The sequence below is a fragment of the Rhamphochromis longiceps genome, linkage group LG22 (assembly GCF_057381845.1).
Source record: "Rhamphochromis longiceps isolate RC_006_pf linkage group LG22, R_longiceps_female_GT1.1, whole genome shotgun sequence".
NCBI lineage: Eukaryota > Metazoa > Chordata > Actinopteri > Cichliformes > Cichlidae > Rhamphochromis > Rhamphochromis longiceps.
Genome location: NC_140577.1, coordinates 3,938,843 through 3,964,739, shown reverse-complemented (window position 1 = coordinate 3,964,739; position 25,897 = coordinate 3,938,843). Strand labels below are relative to the sequence as shown.

At 40.6% G+C, this 25,897-nt stretch overlaps 1 protein-coding gene across 1 annotated transcript in view; it reads left to right on the top strand.

Moving 5' to 3' along the window:
* Positions 1-4,261: 4,261 nt before the first annotated feature.
* The window catches only part of LOC146643154 (chloride channel protein 1-like), a 53,504-nt gene continuing 31,868 nt past the window's right edge, over positions 4,262-25,897 (top strand). Inside the window, exons 1-12 of the mRNA XM_085396045.1 lie at positions 4,262-4,347; positions 11,595-11,892; positions 11,977-12,108; positions 12,321-12,449; positions 13,379-13,512; positions 13,628-13,705; positions 13,806-13,884; positions 14,168-14,293; positions 14,703-14,787; positions 17,107-17,208; positions 17,373-17,457; positions 22,171-22,326. Coding sequence (XP_085252171.1) covers positions 4,297-4,347; positions 11,595-11,892; positions 11,977-12,108; positions 12,321-12,449; positions 13,379-13,512; positions 13,628-13,705; positions 13,806-13,884; positions 14,168-14,293; positions 14,703-14,787; positions 17,107-17,208; positions 17,373-17,457; positions 22,171-22,326 — 1,455 coding nt within the window. The 5' untranslated portion in view covers positions 4,262-4,296. The remainder of the gene's footprint in view (positions 4,348-11,594; positions 11,893-11,976; positions 12,109-12,320; positions 12,450-13,378; positions 13,513-13,627; positions 13,706-13,805; positions 13,885-14,167; positions 14,294-14,702; positions 14,788-17,106; positions 17,209-17,372; positions 17,458-22,170; positions 22,327-25,897) is intronic.

Here is a 25,897-nt window from a genome sequence, read left to right as displayed (position 1 = left end):
CAGGTTAGCCACACCCACCACCGACACTTTTTCTTTCTCAGCTTTATCACCTGCACATAGTCTGCAGTCAGTGTTGTATTTGTTTTTGAGTGTCACTGCTCATGTTTTCTCTCTGTGTATGTGTGTATGTGTTAGCTGGGTGGATTTATTAGCTGACAAACTTGGAGTTTTCCAGTGGGTGGAAATGCGTAATAATTTTTATTCCATCAGCTGCAGAAAAACTGGACTACATAGCAAACAGTCTGTTTAATTGCAGACTTGGCCTGCAGTTAAATGTAGTAGTTGTTGAATATACACAGACAGTGAAAGCTCAAACAGTGCACCTGTCCAACTATCGTAGCTGAATAAATAATGATTCCTCCACTATACTGCAGTACTGAGATTTATTTACATATTAAACAGGCAACTCTCAACTTGATCACACCTTTCCACTCTGTTTGGAAAGGTGTGATCAAGGGTGGTTAGTTTGCACTTGTTAAAGCAGCTGTGTCTGTCCCATATGATGTGTGGTCCAAGCACAAAACACAGCAGAGCTTTCTCACCAGTGCTTCTGCGGGACTAATGCAAAGATGCACACTGGGGAGTTAATTTAACCCTTCCAACACAAATCCTGGTTTAGCAGCTGTAATTAGAGTGTATAGGTGGACTATTCTGGTATTAATTAGTGACATTTCCTCTTTGTTTTTCTTTAGGCCTACACTTCAGATGAAACAAAAAGATGAGCAAAGTAAACCACATGCAGATCCATTTTGAAGAGGCCTGAAGTCTCAGTAGGAACAAACATATCCAAGGCACACTCGAATATTTGTAGCTTTTGTGTGAAAGCCTGTGTGAAGTGTCATTGTAGTGGCCTTGCTATTGAAGGCCACAGGTTTAATCCTTCTTGATTTTCCACTTTTACCTTCCTTTAGGAGCACGGTGAAACTGCCGTGGCTGTTTTGGTTTCAACCATCATGGAAATCTCTCCTGGTGCTCTCACTGCTGTCTCTGGTTTCAACCTGCACAAGTTCATCAGGGCAACACAGAGGTAACCAGCACTACATATTGTGTGCCACACCTCAGCGTATGTTGTTGCTGTTTAGGCTTTTTATGTTTAAGACACAAGCAAAGATTTTATGTTTTGCTTGAGTTGTTTAAAGGTTTCTGATTGTGTTGTTCTGTGTTTCTTTTAGCTGCTTCTGTTCTGAGAAAGAACTTTTGATATTGTTTACATTTCTGAGGTTTTGCTTAATCATGATTATTGTTCTGTTAGGCAGCCCATCTGTTGCTTCAGTCACTATTTCTTTGTTTTCCACCTCTAGTATGCATTGGAATTCTGCAAATGTGTGTTTGAAAGCAGATTACTTCACTGTCTGAAGCTTGATTTGTACCACAGCATTAAATATTACACCCCACATGCTGTAACCTCTGCTGTAGCCTGACATACACGCTCCAAGAAAAGCAGCTACATGTACACAAAACAGATTATTATGTACACCTGATTATTACAAGGGTAATGCCCCTGCATCCATTTTCTTAATTGCTTATCCAAGTTAGGGTCCCGGGAGGCCTGGAGTTCTTGTTGTCATAGAGCTGGACAGGTTGGCAGTGCGTCACAGGGATCATCCAGAGAGAAATTATAGCAGCAATGGCTAATATTTTTAAAAATTTAGACATACACTCATCTGCACTTTTAGGTGCACCTTGCTAGTACTGCATTAGACCCCCATTTACCTTCAGAACTGCATCAGTTTTCCACAGCATAGATCATGTGAATCTCCGATGTGTTTTCCAGTCTCCTATTGTCCAGTTTTGGTGAGCCTATATGAATTGTATGAGTTTCCTGTTCTTAGCTGACAGGAATGGTACCGTGTGGTCTGCAGCTGTAGCTGTGCTCCCTGGTTAAATACCTGCTTACCTTTGTTGTAACAAATGGTTATTTGAGCTCCTGTTGCTCTCCTGTAAAGTTGAACCAGTCTGGGCATGTTTTCTGACATCAGCAGGGTATTTTTCACCCAGAGCTGGTCATCTTTACGTCACTGCCTGAATGCACCGAGTTGCTGCCATGAAACTCACAGTTTAGATATTTGCATTGACAATCAAGTTTACAGGCATGTCTAACAAACTCACTTGTCCCTCATTTTCATTCTAACAGGTCTTTGAGCCAGTTTTTCTTTCTTTTAAAGCATTTCATTTGTAAAGAAACAAATTCCCAGTGTTTATTTCCTCATTCCAGTTTGAATAACCCAGTTTCATGTGTGACTGGAGAGCAGAGCAAACCAGTTCAGCCATTATAAGGATCTACAGCAGCTTCCTCGTGCAAAACTGGTCCCTTGTGCATACACTGATCTTTTTAGTTCAAATTTGGCTTTGTGTAATGTAAGCATCTGGACCTTTCACAGAAAATATAGCAGAAAATAAGGAAAAGCATGGTGGGAAAAAGTGCATTGTTTTTCTTCTGATGTAATGGACAGGCTGTAAAACAACCTTTTTTTGCGCCACGGACCGGTTTATGCCCGACAATATTTTCACGGACCGGCCTTTAAGGTGTCGCGGAAAAATACAACAAAATAAAACTAGTACAGGTACCAAAAAAAAGAAGATTTATTCATAACACACGTGAAAAGACCCAGGAAGACCGAGTTAAAGATAAAAACGATAACAAAATAACGCTGAAAACCGATAAAAACCCTGAAAACCAGACATTTCACACCTGAGCCTCAACTCTCGCGGCCCGGTACCAAACGACTCACGGACCGGTCCGAGGCCCGGGGGCTGGGGACCGCTGCTCTACAGGGATCAGCCATAAACCATGCTGGACTGTGGTTACTGCTAATTAACACATGAGACAATTTATCTTTCCAGATTCTTTGAGAAGTTCTCTTTTGGTCCCTTCCTGCTGAAAGGATTCATTTTGAATTTCTGTGCTTAAACAGTCTACATGTAAGGAGCTAACAGATTGAAGAGTTTTGCTTTTTTTTTTTTGTCTGAGTTTTGAAAAGACACGTTGTTATTGTGCATGTTTTCACAGAATTTGCATAACAACGAAACAAATTAAACTATTTAGCATTCACCACCTGTTCTTTAGCACTGAAAACACAAAGCGCTGACCTCTAACACTGATAATCAGACTTAAACTACCTAGGCAGTCAAAATTAGCAGCTAGCTAATTAGTGGCATATTTTAAAAACTGCATCTTATTTAAAAAAAACAAACAAACAGATCTCTTAATACTGTTGGATGGATTAGTAACATCTTAACCCAAGGTTGAATAACCAGGATTCCCCTCCAAAGAAACGCTGAGCTTCTCCCTTTTCTTTTTGTGATCAACATTTTATTGATTTAAAACGGGGTTTGGGGGGGGGGGGGGGGGGGGTACAGACATATACAGCACAACTGTAAACTGCAGTAGCAAAGCAAACATTAGCAAACAAGGCATAGGGACAGCAAAGAAAAGACACAAAAACACAAAGTTAAAACCAATTATTGCCTCTTCCAGGAGATAACTCTGGATGAGAAGATTTTCCAAGCGTCAACAGTCGTGGGTCGAGCTTTATTTAATTTTGCTGTGGTATGTTCAAAACCAATAACACGGATAAGACATCGTCTCCAGAATGATTCCATACAAATGTCAGGACAGAACCATTGCTTTGTAATAGTCTTCTTTGCGGATGTAAATCCAGCGAACAACATTTTGCATTGCATTTGTTTTAAGGAGATTTCAGAGGTATCATTAAGGAGACAAAGACCAGGATTGGGAACATAAAAAACTTCCAGTACCTCAGATAACACAGAGTTCACAAAGACCCAAAAATCAGATACCACAGGACAGTCCCAAAACATGTGCAAAAACGTGCCAGGTGATGAATCATTGCAAATGTGACAGTAATACGTAGCCTGTAGTTTCATCTGGAACCTCCTATAGGGCGTAATGTATGTTCTGTGTATGGTTTTGAAATGAATTAATTGATGCGCCAGGTTCTTAGAAGAGCTTCTCCCTTTTCATGACCTGGTTGACCTGCAGCTCTTTAAATATTGAGCAACAACTAGTTCAGTTAGTATATTATTCACTTGGTATTTAGTCTGTCTCATTAAATCTGAGTTCATTTTACAGATAGCTTGGAGTACTGCAGGGGTAACCCCAGCTGGAACTATTTGTGTTTGTGTGTGCGGTGTGAATCCATGCCTTTCAGTGTATGTGTGTATGTGCGTGTTTGTGTGTAAGCGCGTCCTGGCTGTGCGTCCACAGCAGTACTGGTATTGCTGAGACAGACGGTGAGCGGGTAGGTTTATTTTTGGGTCAGTGACAGTGTGTCAATGGCTGCAGATGCGTCGGAAAGGAAAGCTCTTAGATACAAGCAAACCCTGGTCAGTGTCCCTTCTCTTTCATTTCTCTTTCGCTCTCTGTCTGTCTCTGTCCTTGTGCCATGTCTACACCAGCCTTGATGTTTCATATCTAGCATGCGTCTGCAGTTTTGTTGCGGGAGTCCTGCATAACGCACCTGTATCGTCCACACTAATCTGCGTACTTGTGAATGAACAGCATGTGACAAGGTGATGTGTAACAGCAGTATCAAACACACGGGCGTGCAAACAGGTGCTCTGATGCTGTGCAGCTCCTTCGCCCCTGTGACGCTGTCTCGCTACTTGTTTCCTACCGTCTCTGCTGGCCACCTGTTTGCTACCCTCTCTGTGCCTCGCTTCTTAAGCCCTGCTTGGTCTTTGCACATGTGGGACAGGCTTCTGTGACAAGTGCATGACTCTGCATGTCAACAGTTTCTGTGTATTAGGGGGTTTTGTGCGTGTACATGTGTGTGTCCCAGGTGGTTTTCCATATGTTTCCAAAGAGGGGAAACCTGACCATGCATTTCCAGCATTCATGTAGCTGCTCGTGTCTTTTGGGACAAAGCAGTGTGAAGAGCGTCTCTCAACATCTGGCGGGTTTTCATTACAGCTTTGAGAGGTTCTGTTACACAACTCTGAATCGTCTTTTTCTTGTTGTTGAGTTGTTTAGGAGACCAGAGAACTGGAAACATTTTTGTTTGTTGTTTTTTTGTTGGTGTTTTTCTTTTCTTAATATCTGATTGTTCACTGTTAGCTTGTAATTTCTATTGAATAAATGTTTTTTTTACATCTACAATAATAAGCAAAAGTTTAGTTTTTTGAGGTGGATCAGTGACGCTCTATATTTTTATTGTGTGACTTTAGTAGAGTGGCTGTCATTGATTCATAGCTGATTCATTGATTCATGTCATGGGTCTTGGCCTTGCTGTAGCTCATCAGTTCATCCCCTGTCTGAACCAAGCTGTTCAAGCTCCCTTCCCTCTTTTTGTAGGACATCTTTCTTATGAATAGCTTCCTCGTGCAAAACTGATCTTTTTAGTTCAAATTTGGCTTTGTGTAATGTAAGCATCTGGACCTTTCACAGAAAATATGGCAGAAAATAAGGAAAAGCATGGTGGGAAAAAGTGCATTGCTTTTCTTCTGATGTAACGGACAGGATGTAAAACAACCTTTTTTGCGCCACCGACCGGTTTATGTCCGACAACATTTTCACAGACCGGCCTTTAAGATATCGCGGATAAATACAACAAAATAAAACTAGTACCGCTACAAAAAAAAGAAAAAGATTTATTCATAACACACGTGAAAAGACCCAGGAAAACCGAGTTAACGATAAAAATGATAACTGAATGATGATAAAAACCCTGAAAACCATAAATTTCAGCCTCAAGGCCATCCATGGCCCCGGACCATGGACAGCTACTGTAAAAGATAGTTATGGTTTAATTGAAACATTTATTCTAAATGATTTCTGATTTTTAATGAAATTGAATATTATAATGATAAGAAAAGTTAGAAACCCTGGTACACAACTGGGAAACAGAAATCTCCCATGTTGTTACTGACACATACATGCCACATTATACTGGTTTGTGAAGCGAGTGGTACACATGAGTGTATTTCAGTGTGTTAAGAAGAGAAATGTTAAACTCTTTTTGGCTTTAGTTGCCAGGATAACAGTTTTAACAGTCTTTTAAACATCATAAATGTTCATTAGGTAACAAACAGTGGAACATAAGAGTGATGACTGCTGACAATATGCCTTTGTACACATATCCGTATACTGAAAATTGTTATTATGAATCCATGAATTCAATTTCATGCTGTATTAGATGGAAATGAACATTCTTTGCTTTCATAAATAATGACTCCTTTAAGTGACATCACAAGTTTTAGAGGTAGCTTGTTTTTTTTACTTTACACTGCTGAATATTTAAAGCCTATCAAATTAGGATTGAAATCCCCACACTCTCAGACCTTTCTGAAGGTCTATTTTATTTATACTTTCTGTATTTTTACTTTGTGTACTTGTAAGATACTCGTCCGTGAAGCTGCCTTTGATTGCAGTGCTGTCTTTTTAATCTCCTGAGTCATTTTCCTGCTTAAATCATGGTTAGTTAAAAGCAAATAAAAAATATATATTAAAAAAATCACTCTGACAGACTAAGCCATACAGCAGCCCTCCTCAGTGGTGTTGAGAGCCTGGAATGTGAAGGCTGGTGATCAGAGTGACCTATAGAATTTAATGGCTGTTGAAATCGTACGCCTACGAGTACCTGAGAGAGTGCAAAGTTATCTAATCTGTCGTGTGTGTGTGTTTGTGCTTTTGGATACTATGCATGCTGTGGTAACATCTTTCCCATTTCTTATGTGTCCTTTTTTAAATTTGATAATAAAAAAACTCTGACAGCAATTTCTTACAATCAGGACACGTGGCCAGAGAGCTGGCAGTCATGCAGAGAATGCGTGGAGTTAAACCGGCCTCTATTTTAGAAACGCTTCATATGCGTCGGCTTTGACTGCACATGACGACATATAGTGGCTTAACTCACATTGTTATATAAATCCCTCTCTGTACAGAGCGATACCTGCTCATGATGTGACATAATTCAGTTGGGAAAAATATTAGTAAATTATCCAAAAAGAACAAAAAAAACCTCTATCTTCCAGAGCAGTGTGGTTAGAGACACAAAATGTATCAGATTTATGGTTTCCTGATTTTCTTTTTTCTGTTCTGTTTATGAAATGCACAGAAAATATGAACATTTCATTGAGTTTCTTTTGCAATATTTGTATAGATAATCAGTGGTTAGCACTGTTGTGTCACAGGAAGAAGATCCTGCTCCATCTCTGCTCCTCCATCTGGCCTGGTTTTCCTGTGTGTAGTCTGCATGGGTGGGTTCTCTCTGGGTTCTCCAGCTTCCTCCCACAGTCCAGTTCTAAATTGGATATAGGTGTGAATCTGAGTGTGAATGGTTGTCTATCTCTGTGTTAGCCCTACGGCAGGCTGATAACCTGCCCAGGGTGTGCCACGCCTCTCGCCACGTGACAGCCCGTCCACCATATGATAGGTGGCCCAGTTCCAGTCTGTCCTGGCTGGCCCTACCAACTCCTTATTATAAGAAGTTAAGTTGCCACTGTCCAGCTGTAGGTACTTCATGCCAACAAGCACAACAACAGATCAAAAACCCATTTAAAACATTTGCCAAGTTAAGAGGTCAGTCTGACTAAAAAAGCCTGGACACTGTGTGCATATATGGTGATGACCTGTCAATCACAAAGTAACCACACAGGTTTGGCATGGCATTCTCTATAAATGTTATATAATTTGAAAAATAATATAGAATTTCTTAAATGAGCCTCAAAACTAACCACCGAGCCCATGAGCTCATTAAGAAAGTGTTTACTGAGGTCATAAATCAGTGCAGAAGTAGTGTTGTTTCTCTATTGATTGTTATGAAAACGGACGTCTTTTCTTAATAAGAGTCGCTCCCTGTTGGCTGTTTGAAATATTGCATTTTTTTGGCAATTGTCCCACTTTTCAGACCCAGAGGTACGTCTGTCTTTGATATACTGAGTGTTTTGGAGCAGTTTTAATCCCGTCATACTTCCTTTCGATGTATTCCCAAAGCGAACAGGACCCAGTTAGAAGAACACAGAGTAAATGAATGTGAGACATGGGAAAAACCGTGGAATACGATGAGGCATTGAAATGTACGATGGTAGGAGAGAGGTGTGGGAAATGTAATGAGGTATATTGGATCACACTGGTCCTAAATTTAGCCCAGAGTAGTGTTTCAGCGGCAAAGAGAGAGAGAGTGGTGAAGTAAGGAATAAGAGTAGGGTGCAGTGAAGGAAGGGGGCACAAGTGATTAGTGCAGAGTAGAGTTTCAGTGGTCAAGAGGAAAACAGGAAAGAGGTAAAGGGGACAGTGTCAGATTTCTGACAACATACAGTACTGCGCACAAGTCTTGAACCACACCTCATGTCTTTGATTCTTGCTTCCAAGCAGCCAGACGTTCGTGGAATTTTTAAAAGTAAGTAAAGAGCAGTAATTCTCCGGGATTTCTTAAGGTCTTTCAAACTTTGTCTTTGGACGTTGGCTGCTTTTTCATTAGTCCTTTTACTTTTCTTACTCCAGTTAATCGCTTAACACTGGCCTATTTAAGCACTTAAGGGATGAATGAATGTTGTGTCAACACATAACAGACAACTTAGCAAAGAAACAATTTTAGTTGGTCAGTTGAGCCAAAGCCTCATAAATCATCTCAGGCTCTCAAGAAGGAAAGAGAAGAAGGAAAGTAAAAGGAAAGGCTAAGGATGCCAAGTTATAAATAAAGAACATTTTAAGGCCTTCATTTCTATTGATTGCATACTGCCAAGTGTGAATCTACTGCCACAAGGTGTCAGCAGCAGCAACATTGTAGCAGCAGTGACACAGCAGAAGTCAAATCTGGCCCAAGTAGAATTTTCCCTGAAAATTGGATGTAAAAGTAACTGCTTAACACTGTTTTTTAACAGGCCGTGTTGAAGGATAAAGGCAGTCATACCAACTATTGGCTTTCATGCTGGTTGGAATTCTACAACCTCCGTTTTTGCCGTGTATACTCTTTTTACTCTTTTTCCAACTTTATTTGCCTCTTATCCATTTTCCTAGCAAAATACAAGAAATGAAGTGTGACTCAAAAACTTTGCACATCATTAGTATGTGTGAGATTTGAATCTCTTAAATTCAGAATGTTTTTATTGTTTGTCATCCTAATAACCAATTTGTCCACATTTTTTCTGTTATAGTATTGATTCAACAATTTTAATTCAGGATTCCTTCGCGCCATCTGTTTGCATGTTATGGAAATTATGAGAAACTTCTTATGTAGAATGCACAAAGCATCTTTTTGTAATGTGCTTTTGTATTTTAAAAGCTTGTTTCACCCAATTTTACTGCTGCTTAGATTAAAAGAGTGCTACACGTGTGATCCTTTTAACTTTTATCACATGAGCTCTGAGTCAGGACGTCCGTGCCTTGCTCTGTTGTTTGAGCCTGTGCTGTGTGCAGGCATTCAGTTGTAGTACTTTGTGTGTTATGCTGCTCAGGTTTCACCATGCATTGACTGCCATCTATGCACACAAACACACACAGACACACAGCATGTCCAGCGCCTTATGTGCACGTGTGTCTGTGTATCTAAATCCATCCATCCGTCAGTCGGCCTGTCCGTGAACCTGCTAAATCAGAAGGCGTTGAAAGGATCACACGTGGACGTGATATAAGCGACAACTTACCAGCTTGTCACTTATATTCCTGGGTTGCTATTGTCTGCTGTTCATGTACCAAAGCACATATGAGGCTCGGTCCTGTATTTGTGGGGCAGTGCTGGAGTTTTTTATGGTTCAAGTGTAAATGGGTAAATGAGCTGGAATCTCTGTATCCACTCTGCCTTTTGTATCTATGGAGTGACAATGAAATTTAAAGAATACACAACCTCTGTGACTGTGGTGACGACTAGGCCTGATCCACCTGTCAGGGAGGTTTGTACACATTTGCATCACATTTGCACCGTAACAGAGTGAAACCATGGTAAAGGTTTCACACTCAGATTACATTAAGTGAAGTCAAACTTTACATTCAACTACTAGTTTTAGTAAATTGTTACATTGTGATTTAATACTATATAAAAAAACTAGTAAAAATACTTTTTATTTGCAGCTGTATGATGTAAATATATGACATCAGAGAATATGATGAGCGTATTGACTGTGCACCAAAGCATTTTTTGTCAGTATGCAGTTACACTAAGGTGGCTACACTATGTGTCGTTGAGTTTATGTGACTCTGTTTGTTGCATTTACAGTTTAGTATTTTTGCTTTCCTTGCAGCTGCATTACTTCTGTGTTTTAACTACAAAAAATCTTTTCTTTATTTTGTCTGTCCTTTCATTGAAGTGAGATTCCCACAGAGAGACTGAATGCACCTTCCCTCTGTTTGGTTTTGCAGCAGATGACATTTTACAATAGTTAGCGATTGAAAACAGAGGCGGAGTTCTCAGTACAGCACTCCAAACTAGTCCTAAACAGTTCGGCTATGTGAGAAAGAATAAATTGAGAATTGTGATAGCAGCTTTTGCAGCGTTCAAACTCATCCCGTGTACATTGAAAATGTAGTTTAGATACAGATATAATATTTGTTGGTAGCACTTGAGACAGGACAGACTTTGAACACATGTAAAAGAATTTCACACATGTGCATATCAAAATATTTGAATATAAACACATTTTACTTCTAGTGGGTTATTTTTTTTATGCTTAATCAAATGATGAGCTGCTAGTCTGTCTCCCATTGATCTTCTTTTGTCTGCAATTATTGTGTAATTTCCCAGCAGAAGAACCATAATCTAGCTCATTTAAAACAACATATTTATGTATTAAGTATGCTTGGGCAATTCAATAACATTTTCACCATCAATTCAGCAGCTCTGCTTCGAACGTGTGTGTGTGTGTGTGTGTGTGTGTGTGTGTGTGTGTGTGTGTGTGTGTGTGTGTGTGTGTGTGTGTGTGTGTGTGTGTGTGTGTGGTGCAGAATCTCTGTCAGTATCTGTATACAACCCTGCACAGGATGTACTTGGCCAATCACAAGCAGTATATTTATCCAGACTTATGAACCAAATGTATAGGCTGGTATAGGAGTGACAAGCCAGACTGAGTAGTTAGAAGAACGTTCCTCACACTTTGATTTAACTCATCAATCTCACAAAAGCAGAGGTGTCCTAGTTTCCCCAGCATTTAAGTGCATCGTGCATTAATGAATCTGTGTGGAGCTGAACTGTGGACACATTTAATAACCTGAAATGAAGAAAATGATCACAAATATTTTTAGGCATTAATGACATTAATTAAATCTGAGTTTGTGTCCATAGATCAGGCATTACATTATATTTGCCACCACTTTGAGTCCAGTCGGGTCTTTATTGAAGTGAAACCCAGACACTTGTAAATGCGACAGAGGAGAATTAATCTCTTCCCCAGATGTCCCGGACAGTTTTCATGGAGTCTGTCCAGCGGTGATAAATCTAGAGGCAGAGTCCATGTTTCCGTTTCCATTAGAGCTGTTTGGCTCAACACGTGGTCCTGTCTAATTTTAAAGTGAACCCTTCTTTGCCAGGCTGCCAAAAGGAAAACACTCCTCATTCTCACTGTCTCAGGAACTACCTGTGCATGTTCATGTCTGATGGAGTCATGAAAAGACAAAAAATTGTTAACTGATCATTTGGCAGCTCTATGGGGAGTACCAAGAAAACCAAGGAGGCTCCGGCAGACGGGAGGCCACACGCCTGCTGACTGAGAGGCAGATCAAGAAACATGGGACCCACCACCGCAGCCACGCCAGGACACGGCACGGACATGGGCGCCGTGGCCAAAACGGATACCACAGCCGCCATCAATACAGCTACTACAGCAGGCAACGGAACAGGCGTCAGTCCAATATGGAGACCGATGCTGCTGAGGAGCAAACAGCTGAGCCCGACCTCGCGTCCTCTGTGAAGAAGAAGCGCTCCTACTCCAAGTGTAGAGGTGAGATGAGGCAAAAGTGAAGACAGAAAATGATGCTGTGTGAGTGCCACGTTTAGAGCTTCTGGGATGTGTTGGTTTCTGCAGACTGCATAGCACGAGTGCAGCGATTCCTTGTGACCAGGTTGGGAGAGGACTGGATCTTCCTGGTTCTCCTGGGCATCACAATGGCACTGGTCAGCTGGACAATGGACTACGCCAGTGCAAAGAGTCTACAAGGTAGGACTGTGAAGCAAAAACACGAGTCAGGTGTTTGTGCAAGAAGCACTTTTCTTTCTGTCCTCTTTTAATATCTAACCATTTCCCTTCCTCCCTCTCCTTCTATCCATGTAATTTGGTTCTTTTACTTCTTCTTTTAATTTACTTTGTTTTTGCTTTTTTCTGCCTCTACACTCGTTTTCTTTTCCTCCTTAAATTTCCTCCTGCATCAGCCTATAAGTGGATTCACGGGGAGCTGAGGGGGAACATCCCCCTGCAGTACCTGGCCTGGGTATCCTATCCCCTGATGTTTATCCTCTTCTCCTCCCTCTTCTGTCACCTGGTTTCCCCTCAAGCTATTGGTCTGTACCCCTGTCTTTCTCATGCTTCTGTGTGTTTGTCTACCGTAACGTGTAATCCATAGATTTAAAAGTGCATTTCAAATTTAGTCTGCACTCTTAAATACTGGGACAGGATCAGACATTTAGGTTCTTATTGGTTATGAAATTAAGAAAAAAATAGGGAACTGAAGCTGAGGGAGAACATCTCCAACTCATTTTCTCTGCAGCCATTAAACAACCGATCAACAAAATAGTTTTTCATTCATCTAAACTATGCAATTTTTCACACTTTCAGCCCTTTATGATGCTTGTTTACCAACAGCAGCTTTACAGAGGAAAGTTTTTGCATTGCTATTGTTTTCTGTCTGTTTTCGTTCTCAGTGTCACACAGTACTGCTGTTTTGTTGTCTCACAGATAGACACAAGGTTTTCCTTTGGTTTGGTGCCTTGGGACATATGGATGTTTGTAAAAGATCTCTCACATTTGTGTGCAATCAATATTGTGCTTCATATGGTTAATACTGTGGATTTGATTTGATGTCTAAACCTAAACAGCAGGCACAATGAAGAAAAAGAAAGAATCCACCAAGTGAAACAAAGCACAACAAACACACAACATAAATGAACCACAGTCTCCTGGCTGGCAAACTTTTGACGCTTTCTCCAACCTGCAAATGTGGAATTATTTTGTAACTTTTTCCCTCAAGCATCACTAACTAATTGCAAAGGAAAACTTGTAATTATTTCTGCAAGCAGCATTTGACATAAAATGCCACTTGCAGAAATGTTTGATGCCCTGAATGAAAATTAATTGAGAATTTGCAACAAATTATTCAGAAAACAGCAGCACCAAAGCCATCTGAGACAAGTGTAAGGTTAGGAAAGTGTGTCGAGTCATAAAAGGTTCAGAACAGTTATTATTATTTTGTTATATAACCCTTCTGTTCTAGGTTCTGGTATACCAGAGTTGAAGACCATCCTGAGAGGTGTGGTACTAAAGGAGTATTTGACTCTGAAGGCGTTCATCGCCAAAGTCATTGGTCTGACGGCTGCTCTGGGCAGCGGCATGCCTGTAGGCAAAGAGGTGGGTCAGCCCAGATAAATGAAAAAGCTTCTCGCGGGCTGTTTCATTTCATCGAACCATTGCATTGTTTTATTTGATTAACCTTTTTCTTTTTATGCTCCATTCCTGCACTCAGGGCCCGTTTGTTCACATTGCCAGCATCTGTGCAGCAGTTCTCAGCAGGTTCATGTCCTTTTTTTCAGGAGTTTATCAGGTAAGCTGATGTCAGGAAACACTCGAATTTCCCTCTGATTGAATATTCCTTATTTATATGTTGTTTCAATGCTGACTCCTCCTCCTCTCTGGATCAGTAGAATCCATACTGTTACACAGACATCCTGACGGTCGGTTGTGCTGTCGGGGTGGGCTGCTGCTTCGGTACTCCGCTTGGAGGTACACATCCTTTTCCCTGTGCTCCTCTGCTCTCTTTGTCTGACTCATATCCCTCAGGAGTGCATGTAAGACAGTCAGACCTCTGCTTTGGGTATTTTCATCACAGTCTGGTGCACACAGGAAACCGAAATTCAGAGTCAAAAACGGAAAATATCAGAATTCTTATGTTCATCTACAGTCAGTTTTCCATATTGCAGAGGTTTTAAATGTAGATTAGTGTGATGATGGAAGTACACATCTGATACATGACTAATTCTCTGCTCTTTTTTTCTTCCTCCACCAGGTGTGCTCTTCAGCATAGAGGTAACATCTACATACTTTGCTGTAAGAAACTACTGGAGAGGATACTTTGCTGCTACATTTAGTGCCTTCATATTCAGAGTGTTATCCGTGTTTAATAAAGATGCAGGTATGTGTGCAAATATATATATACTACTTTCCAAGACATGAGCTAGAGGGAGCCCTCTCTCCACGAAGCAAAGTGTCATGTCTTTATATGGACACTGACAATATGTGTGTACTGTAGTTACAGCACTCTCCCTCCACTAGATGGCGATCTCCTCCTTCATGTAGCAGCAGAGTGTTTCAGTGCCTCGCTCGCGTCTCCGTGGATGTTTAACCAATCATTTTGCTGTACAAACACATTCCTGTGACTTTGCAGTACACCACATATTAGCTTTGTGTTTGTATGTCACAGTAAATGTGTTATCTGCTATTAGTCTAAGTACTAAAATAACCACAAGCTCCAGTTCATTATTTAAATGAATTGAAATGAAAGCCGAGGGTATAAATTTGGGCACTTTTTCTTTTTCTTCCAGTAACCATCACGGCTCTGTTCAGGACAAACTTTCGTATGGATTTCCCTTTTGATCTGCAGGAGCTGCCAGCATTCGCCATCATTGGGTGAGCAAAGAGAAAGCAAACAACCCCCCCCCCCCGGCAAACTCGTTAGGTACACCTGTTCTTTGTGAAGGCATATGTCCAACTCACCAGTATTTGGACAGAAAGTGCATCAGAACAAGGAAAAGCGTGATTTAAGCGACTCTGATTGTGGCATAATTGCTGGTCTGAATATTTCATAAACTGCTGATCTACTGGGATTTTCCCCACATAGCCATCTGCAGGGGTTACTGAGAAATGTCCAAAAAAGAGAAAATATGTAGAGGTCAGAGGAGAATGGTCACTCTGCTTCAACCTGACAGGCAGCAGTAAATTAAACAACCACTCGTGACATGCAGAAGAGCTCACCCTGACAGTGTTTGAAACAGTTTGGCTGCAGCAGCAGAAGACCAGACTAGATGCTGCTTATGTCAGCCAATAAACTCACACAGGCTCATCAAGACTGGAAAAATGTTGCCTGGCCTGATTTGTCTCGATTTCTGCTGCAACATTCAGATGTCAGGATCATAATTTGGCATAAAAAACATGGATCCATCCTGCATTGTATGATTGGCTGCTGGTGGTGTAATAGTGTGGGGGATATTTTCTCGGCACACTTTGGGGCCCATGTCTGTCTCTTTATGATCACATAGTGTCCATCTTCTGATGGCTGCTCCTAGCAGAATAATATGTCGTGTTTCAAAGCTTGAGTAATCTCAAACAGATTTCTAAAAGATGACAATGAGTTCAGCCACCAGATTTCAATCTAATAGGACATCATGGATGTGCAGCTGACAAATCTGCAGTAACTCTGTGACATCATGTCAATGTGGACCAAAATCTCTCTCAAAACATTTCCAACATGTTATTGAATCTATGCCATGAAGAATTAAGGCAGTTCTGAAGGGAAAAGGTGGCCCAACCTGGTACTAGCAAGATGCAACTAATGAAGTAGTGAGTAGAGTATGCATGTCTTGATGCATGCTCAATCATCCAGGTATTTAAATTGTAAAAGGTTGATTCTGTTCATCTGGACGTAGTGTTTTCAGTTCCAGATGAACAGAATCAACCTTTTGGGATGAGAGTATATATGTTTGACCATTTTCACTCTGCATGTCCAAACATGTCCTCAGGGACCAGACTGAAAATGGAGAAAATCAGTTGAATAATAAAAATGTAGTTGCAGCTGTTATTTTATGATTTCCTCTACTCGATGAGTATTTACACAGTTTGCTACAGTTAGGTTGACATGAGAAAATGAAGGTGATTGCTAGTTACGCAGTCATAACCAGTTACTTGCTGAGGGGCTGCTGATTTGTTTGAGGCTACTGTGCTTCGTGTGCTGAGCAGTAAAGACGAAGCACCACAACCTTGAACCAGGTGAAGTGTCTTTCATAGATGGGAACGCCAGCGCTCTTTACAGTTATTACAACCAAAACCATCCAGTATAAAAAACCACAGCAAACCATCTGCTCAGAAAAAGCCTAAACATGAAACAGAAATGTCATTTTTCCCTGACATTCATTTTGAAGCTTTTACTACTTTTTAAATTGTAAGTGCAGTGTTGTTCTACACCAGTGATGTCCAACTCCAGTCCCTCAAGGGCCGGTGTCCTGAAACTTTTCCATGTGTCCCTGTTACAACACACCTGAATAAAATTAGTAGGCATTAACAAGACTCTATAGAACTTGACTGCATGCTGAGGTGGCAACCCCTAACTCAAGTAAATTTAAGTAAAAGTAACTGTTTGGAAAAATGTACTTCTAACAGTACCTTTATTGCACCTTGTTCATTCACTCATGAGCTGCTGTAACATGAGTCAAATGGCTGAGTTGCCACCTCAGCATGCAGTCAAGTGTTGTAGTCTTGCTAATGACCTACTAATTGTATTCAGGTGTGTTGCAGCAGGGACACATGGAAAAGTTTCAGGACACCGGCCCTCGAGGAGTTTGAGAGCCCTGTTTTAGATGCATCCTTGTTCCGACACACCTGAATCAAATGAGTGGCTTGTTATCAGGCCTTTGCCAAACTTGATGGCTGAAGAGGTAATCCATCCATTTGATTCAGCTGTGTTGGAGTAGGGATGCATCTAAAAGCTGCAGGACAGTAGCTCTCGAGGACTGGAGTTGGACGCCTCTGTTCTACACGATAGAAACTGCATTATAAAGTAAGCAAAATCACCTTTTCCCCCACTGGCCAATGAAACTAAACAGTAGTGCCCAATGTAACATCAGACACTGGACAAATGTCTTGAGACTATGCTGATATGTATGACAGCAACATGTATATAATAAATGACTTAAGGCTGTAATTAATGAGTGTCCGACTTTCTCGTTGGTACAGGATCTTCTGCGGGTTCCTCGGCGCGTTCTTCGTCTACCTCAACAGACAGGTGGTGCTGTTTATGAGAAGACCCAATGCCATGACCCGCTTCCTGACTAAACAGTGAGCCTCTCTTTGCTGTGGCAGCTTTTAATTTACTTTAGCCCATGCTGCCTGTGCCTTACTGTGGGTATTTTAATTACTTTAATGCACAGGTATAATCAGGGTAATTACTGGTGCTTGTTTCGTTCACAGAGCTTTGACTTTCCTTTTGTTTTCCCTCCCAGCCGACTGCTTTTTCCCGCTGTGGTAACGCTGATAATCGCCACCTTGACCTTTCCACCTGGATTTGGACAGTTCATGGCAGGAGAGGTCAGTTTATAGCTTGTTGTCCTGTTTATTATGTAAGCACTATAGAATATTGAATAATTGATTTACATGCTAATTTATTTATTTTAGTAATCATTTGTTTTTACATCAAGAACACAAAGTTTTGGTGTCCAGTAACCATCCTCATGTAGTCGTATACGTATCGTAACCTGAAAGCTTAATCTGAGCTTCTTTGGCCTGAAGTCCACAGAAAGCCGACACCAGTGGTCTCTTAGATCTTCGGTTTCCTTTGGTGCAAAGCATCATCACAGTCCAGTAGCCATGATAAATGTGAGCCTGCTGTGTCCCCTCCACTGATGTCACATCACACAAGTTTTGGGATTTGAAGTTCAGTATTTACAAACCGTGACCTCTGAGTGCCGCAGGGTGCTCCTAACATGAACACTTAGTTTGAGCACTAATGAGAGACAAACCAGCGAACTTTAATCATGCAGTGTAATTAGACTCCAAAGATGAATTCAGTTAAGTTTGTAAAAGGCTGAAAAGTTTTCAGATATATAGAAGTTTATTCACTGGTTGCTTGAAGCCAAATTTCTCTCACTGTTTAGCAAAGTTGTGCAGAAGGCTGGAAAATAATGAGACACCTGAATGCACACATAAGCAAAACAGAGCCTGAGGGCTTGAACTGGCCTGTGGAACAACTCAATCCGACCCCCGATGACCTAAAAGAAAAAGTAAACAAACCACAACCCGTTCATGTTACTGAATATTAAGGAGGATGACTGTAGTGAGTCTATACTGCTTTCTAATTTGATTTCAACATAGGACACGGGTGTGAAAACGAGTGTGTTTCCTGTGATGAGAAATATGACAAGAAAGTAAAAGTTGATTCTCATCTTATTGCATATTTTCCCACTTGGATTCATGGAGTTTGGTGTATTTCTGCTCTCTGTGTATCAATTGGCTCTTTGCTTACTTTATCTAACGCTACATCCACACGTACACAAGCATCTTTTTCTATGCGTTTGGACCTTTCGTCCACACGTAAATGGCGTTTTAGGTCACTGAAAACTGAGATTTTTAAAAACCACGTTATTGTTTACATGAGATGAATTTCTGCAATGGCGGATAGAGACAAAATACTGTTGCTGTTAATCTGACTATCTGCAGTTTTTACATGCTTACATATAAACATGCAGTTACTGTCCGTCCATTTACAAAGACAGAGGCGTCAGAGTGAACTTCTACATTAAACACAGACGCTCTTAAAACCCAAATCCCGACGCCAACGTCGGCGTTGGTTTTGAATAAATGTAATTTTTTTAAAAATTGAATGTATGCATGCTGTATGCATTTTGTTCATGCCTAAGTTGTGAGTCTCCACCAGCCATATTTCACAGTGCTGTGACTTATGATTATGAGTCACTCAGAGTGACGTGAAATTTTCAGTTTGTTTCTTTATTGAATAAACTCCGGCCAAGAGACCCAGTGAGACAAAATCCAAAATACTGTCTTTAGTTATTAACACTTTAAATGATGAAAGCACTTGAAAAGTAACACAAAATTAGCTGCCTTTCCAGAAAAACTACTACTTATCAGAAGTACTTAAGGTTTTGTGAGTGCCTGTTTACTCTTTCCCTCACAGGCTTCTAGTCTTCTGATTGGCCAACATTACTTCACGGTTAGGATTTGGCATGTTCTTGACATCCTTTGACTTCATGTTTTGTGTTTACATGTGGACAGAGATGTTTTCAAAACTGTACATGTGGACAGGATTTTATTTTATTTTATTTTTTTAAACAAAAACAGAAAATCTCAGTTTTCAAAAATAGCCGTGTACGTGTGGATGTAGCCTAAGTCAGCATGACTCACTGAGGCAGAAAATGCTACCCATCCCCTCCCGAATGTTTTTAATAATTGATATAAAAATTTGGCATATCAGTTTTTAGCCCTGTTGTAAGGTTAACTTTGAAGCACGAGCCACATAGTATGATCTAGTAATATAATGTGAATAACTGTAGTATTATGTTGTGTTTCTTTTGGAAAGCTGTGTCAGTGTTTACGGCTCTTCACTCAACAAAGTCTTGGAGCCCAGGCTTTCAAAGTTCCCCGGCATGGAAAGAGACACCGCGGCCGTCAAACAATAAATATTTTAACATAGATGTTAATGCTCCACTTATGTGTGGCAACAGTTGACAAAATTGGTTGATTTATAGAAATAACAAAGAAAAAAAATCAAGTTTTTCTGATACCCAAAGACTTACTGAGAATGCACCAAACTAAATCAACCTACTCAATAATAAACCAACTCCTGTGTTTTGTGAAGTAAAATTCATGTTTTTCTGTTATACTCGGTCCTTTTCTTCCATGTCTATTTTCATCTCGTACTTAAGCCTCCTGACTCGACCCATGTTCTCCTTCTGCTGATCTCCTTTCTCTCATTTCCTGCCTGCTTGGCAGTTTGTTGACCACGGTGGAGAAATGTATGTCTGCATCTGTTTCCATTTTCATGGGAAAATATGAACTAAGACTCTTCAAGACTTTTGCACAACACTGTCTATTCTGTTTTACCATTTTAGCCTTAAAAACTTGTTTTCCTTATACATCAGAATATTGCACATATCCCTATGTGCAATATTCTGAACATCTTCGCCATATTAATGCACATCTGTGGCCCTGCTGTGTGCAAATGGATTTTCAAGGTAAGAAAAAAGATCAACAGCTCACCCACCCAGAGCTAAAAGCTAATCATGTGTTTCACACGCGCTCAGAATAGACCACTTAGTGTGAACCAGGTATGTGTTTTAATGCATATGTCAGTCAGTAACACCCCAACATGATTCACACACTTGTTGTAGAAATGCGTCACACCTTTTTAATGAAGACACACTGTGGGTTTTAACACAGGCGATGCCTAAATTTTAATCATTTCTCCTCAGGAAAAAGATTAAGTTGGTGAACAGGTCCATGTTTGACAGACACCTCTTCTTTTCCTCAAAGACTTTATCCACACCCTTTGGGGAATGAAATCCTTCCAATCCAACGTGGCAGCTCGGTGCAAAGTGACAGAAGAAGCAACTCACTGAGAGGAGATTAAATGCTACAAGGGTTGTGAACCAGACATGAACCCGCAACTTCAAAAAGCAGCAGGAAAGCCTTTTACATCCGAGCCCTGCAGAGGCCCACAGCAGCCTTTCACAGAACCTCAACAGTTCCACTCACACTTGAAACGGTGGATTTCAGGGACCACGATTCGAGCCGAACTCAAGCAGGAAATAGAAAAGTAGAGAAATCAAAATGACGTTGGTGCTGTTTCTCCCCCCGCAGTGGCGTTATGCAGATGCGGGAGGCGCTGCGTTTTGTTCCTGTGAGCAGTTTCAGAGGCATCTATGCAAATGTGGAGCAAAAACGGTTGAAGTGAATTAGTCATTCATGAGTCATCAGAAGTGAATGACTCATTGGACACGGCCACCCATACCCGTCTGCTTCCAGCCTTCTGGATGACTTCCTGCCTGTTTATCTCAATTGACTTTCTTCCTCACTTCACTTTTTTTCCTCCCTTTTTCCCTCTTAAACTTCTTCCTCTTCTTCCGTGTCCATTTCCTTCTTATCCCTCATCCTCCTTTTAAATTTCACTCCGCCTTTAACCATATTTCCTCCTTCCCTTGCTCTCCTTTCCTCTCTCCCTTCACCGTTTCCTCCTTGTTTTTATTTTTATTTTCACCTTTTATTGCTATAACTTCCCCCTATATCCCTCTCCTTTTTGACTTTCTCATTAATTTTCAATAATTTTCTCATCCTGTTCTTTTTTTGCTTTACCTTCTCCCCTTGTTTTGTGTAGACGACCTCTTACATATCTTCCCTGTGTTCTAATCCTCTATTTCTTTGGAAAAAACGAGTTTTGTCACACTTTGAAAATGAAAAGTGTGAGGGTACTTTTTATTTCACAGATTTGTGAATGCATTGTTACGTTTGACTGACTCCTGTAAATAAAAAAAACTATAGATGGTGTAATGAAATTGGTCACATTTACTGTAATATGTAAAATGAGCAGGCAGAGTGCTAACACTTGCAATCTTGGTTAGCAAGCTGCACTCATGAACTGCATGGGTGCAAAGGACAAACGCACATATAACACACAAGTAACCATCAAATAAAATACTTGAAGTTTATACAGAATATAGTTTGCAGTGTGTGCCACACGAAAAGTCATCATATTTGTTAGACAGTTGGAGGTTGTCTAAAAAATGAAGGTTGTTACTTGGTGAAAATGATTGACAGGAGGTCCGATTATCAGCTGATTTAACAGCTGATCAAAAGAAGAAAGCTTTGTTAGCCACGCCTGCTGTTTTTCAAGCCAAATTTTAAGTTTGGCAAAAAATGGTTAAAGTATAACCGTCTCTGCTGTCGGTTGAAACCACTGCCTGGAAATGATTATGAATCAACTTCAGGGTGTGTCAAAGGTTTTTATTTTATTTTCACAATAATAAACTAATTTAAATCATTTTCCTAAACTTATCTAATTTTTATGTTATGGTTAATTTTGAGCAGATATCACATTTTCACCTTGATGCAGGTTTGGCTTCACATTTTATTTAAAGTGCCTTTAAAAAGATCTTAAATGTAAATCAGGTACATTTGTAGATATTCTGCTTTTCTCCTCCTGCACCAGTTTCCCCTCTGTCCATCTGTCTCAGAGTTTGTCCCTTCTGCCTCTCCTCACCTCATTTCCCCCTCTGTCCTCTTTCTTTCCAGCTGATGCCCAGAGAGTGCATCAACTCTCTGTTTGACAACTTCACATGGACAAAGATTTCAGGGTCTCCTCCACCGGTCGGTCTGGGCCGCTCTGCTGCCTGGCTGCACCCTAATGTCAGCGTCTTTGTCATTCTGGTGCTCTTCTTCCTCATGAAGGTTTGTGACTGCTAGGAAATTTTGTTTTGTCATCCTTTCTGTGTATTTGTGCGAAGTTGCGTTATGCATCTGCATGTTTATGTGAGATTGTTTGCGACACCGTGTGTGTGTTTGTGTTGGAAGGCAGGCTCCGACTGACGTCAGCATTTTCGTCATCCTCCTCCTCTTCATTAGGGACATTTGTTGCAGGTCACTCATGTTGTGTGTTGGTGAAGGGGACATCTGTGTTTGTCGTCTTCCTTTTCTTCCTGTTCAAGGTCAACAGAGCTGGCAGGCTGCCAACACTTCTAGCTTTCTTAGGTTTTCTTTAGCGCAGCCACACACACACACACACACACACACACACACACACACACACACACACACACACACACACACACACACACACACACACACACTCAAATCCCAGAGCTTCAGAATTCCCACTGTCTTCTTAGCTGTTTGCTTAAATATTTTATGAGCATAGATGTGTGTGTAAATCCGTTCTAGGTGCTGGGATGACAATGAATCAGCGAAAAAGTTGATGAAACGCTGTAAAAAAAATCCCAGTTTGCACAAAGGTGGGCAAATGTGCACTAGAACATGACAAACAACCCAAATAAATCCTAATAAAGAAGAAACCTGTGATACAGACCAAGGTAAAGTCCTTTCAAAATAACATCAGACGTCTAACAGTTCAAAGGAGCCAAGCAGAGTGATAGGTCGTATAAAATCATGAAATTCAGACAATTAACTGATACAAAGAAACCCTTTGTCTATAAAGCTTGGGGACAATGACTGGTGCAAAAACCAGTGAACAAAGGATAAAAAGATGAACCTGACAGCCGTCTATTGGCCTTGAATACAGATGGCTGTCTGGTTAAAGATCTTATGCAGACTTTGAAATGATCGTTTAATGTCCAAGGCCATCTTTTCAGATTGCTCCCAAGTGCAGAAACTGCTCTCACCCATACAAATTAATGGGCGAAGTCATTAACATCCAGACAATGTCAGAGTAGAGAACAGCAGTCAGAAGGAATTTTGACAACAACCAGACAGGGTCCGAACAGGGTTGAGAATAATTGTGAAAATTATACGTGATCTGAAATCTGAACTGACTCTGGTGTCGTTATCGTCTTCACAAATGATGTTTGGGAGAACAAAGTTGAAGCATTTTCCAGAGTTGTTCTTTCTGGACTGAAAAGTCTGTTCGCAATCAATATATACTTTACTGGTGTTAAAGTGGAGTGTGGACCCTAAATGCAGACGTAGCACATGAACAGACAGACTGTAACTCAAAATGAAGACAATTCAAGTCCAAAAGGCAACTTAATCAAAAAGTCAGGGAAAACAAAAAAGCAAACTAACCAGAAACATCACGAGACAGGAAAACTAAAGCGCTGCCAAAGGATAAAAGGACTGACTGGGCTTACTGTATGTACACACTGAGGATAATGAGAGTTGGAAACAGCTGAGGAAAACACATGAGTGCAAACAGTCTGGGAAAATGAGATGATGGCAAGCAAAACTCAACACAAGGCATGTGAACAAATAACTATCAGTGAAATAAAACGTGATAACTAAATGATGAAACCAGCGACACGAATGAACTTAATACAAGGGAGCTGATACTAAAACACAAAACTAACAATATAAACAAAACTATAACCAGGAACTAAGGAGAGGGAGACATTAAGCAAATGACACGACAAACGGAGAGTTATCAGAAGACGTTAAAAAAACCCTGTAAGGTTCATAAACTCAACATGCTGAGTCAATGACCCAGAACCAAGACAGCTGGTGCATTGATGTACAAGGGCTTGAAACTTACATGTTATTTATACATTTAAAATGTCTCATGAAATAAAATGGACCTAAAATACAATGTAATCTTCAGAGGACACTCGTGATAATGACCTATACCTTTTTCACACCTGTGTGACGCTCGTTATTAATAGTGGGTGAACAACCACCTAAAGCACAACCCCCGTAGGGTTTAAATCCCTGGGACTCCCTCTTGGTTTCAGAAGCCTCTTGGACGAGAGGTGAAACATCTTCAGAGTCTTTTAAGAAGTTCAGCTGCTCTCTTTTCAAGCTCTTACGACTACCATGACCTGGATGACTGAGAATCTACGCAGATATCAGAGCACACAAATTTCTATTTAACTCTGGGCATTTCCAAACAAATCTTTAAAAAAAAAACCTGCAATGCTGTTCTTCCTTTTGAAATGCTGTGACCAGAGCTTCCAAAGTCACGTAATGCTTGCTTTTTTATAAAATAAAAAAAAGCCCAGACAGACAAAGTCTGGTCTCTAAATACTCCTGAGTCATGACCAGCCTACAGTCTGTTGGCTGGTGCAGAAAATGGTGCCAAGCTGTCGATGCCTCCTGTTTGGTGAAAATCTGTGACTTCTCAACAGCTCAGGCACACAGCAGTGTGAAAGCACATTACCATTTCACTAAATACAAAGTACAAACTGCTACATGGAAGTCAGTTCATGTTTGTCTTGGTGATGTGTTATTATGCTATATGTTTCTGTCCACTTAAAACCACAAATATGTTCCTGTTTGCTTATTTTTCTTCAAAATTACGAAGCTTTTTCATGTGAGTCCAGCTGGAGGCAAACGATTATAAAGCCTGCATCTTAAACATCAACACTTGCTGTCACTGATGCTTAAAAATCAATCCAAATAAATAGTATACAGAATGTTTTGTAGCTCTATACATTTCACCATTTAAATTAGATTAAGTTTTCTTCAGGAAATTAGGTTAAATTTCCAAGATGACTCCAAAGAAAAGGTATTCTCACCTGTTTCTCTTTGAAGAGCCTCGATCTGTTTTTCTGTCTAAAGTCAAATTAGGCAGTAATGTTGTACAGATAATTGTATCAACAGGATATTAGAGGCTGTCACTCAGCATCATTCACTGCATTGGTTCAGTTATGGTGTTTCTCATTGGAGCAGAGCGGCCCCCTGCAGTGCAAACTTAATTCAGCCAAAACTGAGAGCAGCTGCCTGGTGAAACTCCCAACACACACACACACAGAGGTTTTTTTCCGGCTGCTGTCAGCTTTTCTCCACTACACACTCAAAATCTGCCTTCCTCTTTTGTCCTTTACCTGATTTGACTTTCCGTCGTTGTCTATATAAAAAGCTCCGTGAATGTTAAATTTAAATGCACATGTGAGCGTTGCAAAAGTTACTTGTGACAATAAATAAATGAGCGTAATCAGCTGTATCTTCAGTGAGTCCCTCATCCTGCATAGTTGTTCTCCAGCAGCTCAGAGTTCAGCTGCTTTTGCTAAATGAAGCAGGTTCTCCAAGTTCTGGTTAGAGAAACACTCCAGGTTGTAATGAATATCCAGAAAAGAGCAAGAAATTCTCTCGTTTTCCAAGAGAGTGTTCGACAATTAAACATAACCATCATAACAATAACCTAGGCCAATGGGTGGGTCACGGTGGCAGCATCCTAAGCAGAGAAGCCCAGACCTCCCTCTTCCCGGCAACTTCCTCCCAGGGAAACACCAGTGCATTCCCAGCCTAGAGATACAATCTCTCCAGCATGTCCAGGGTCTGCCCCAGGGCCTCCTCC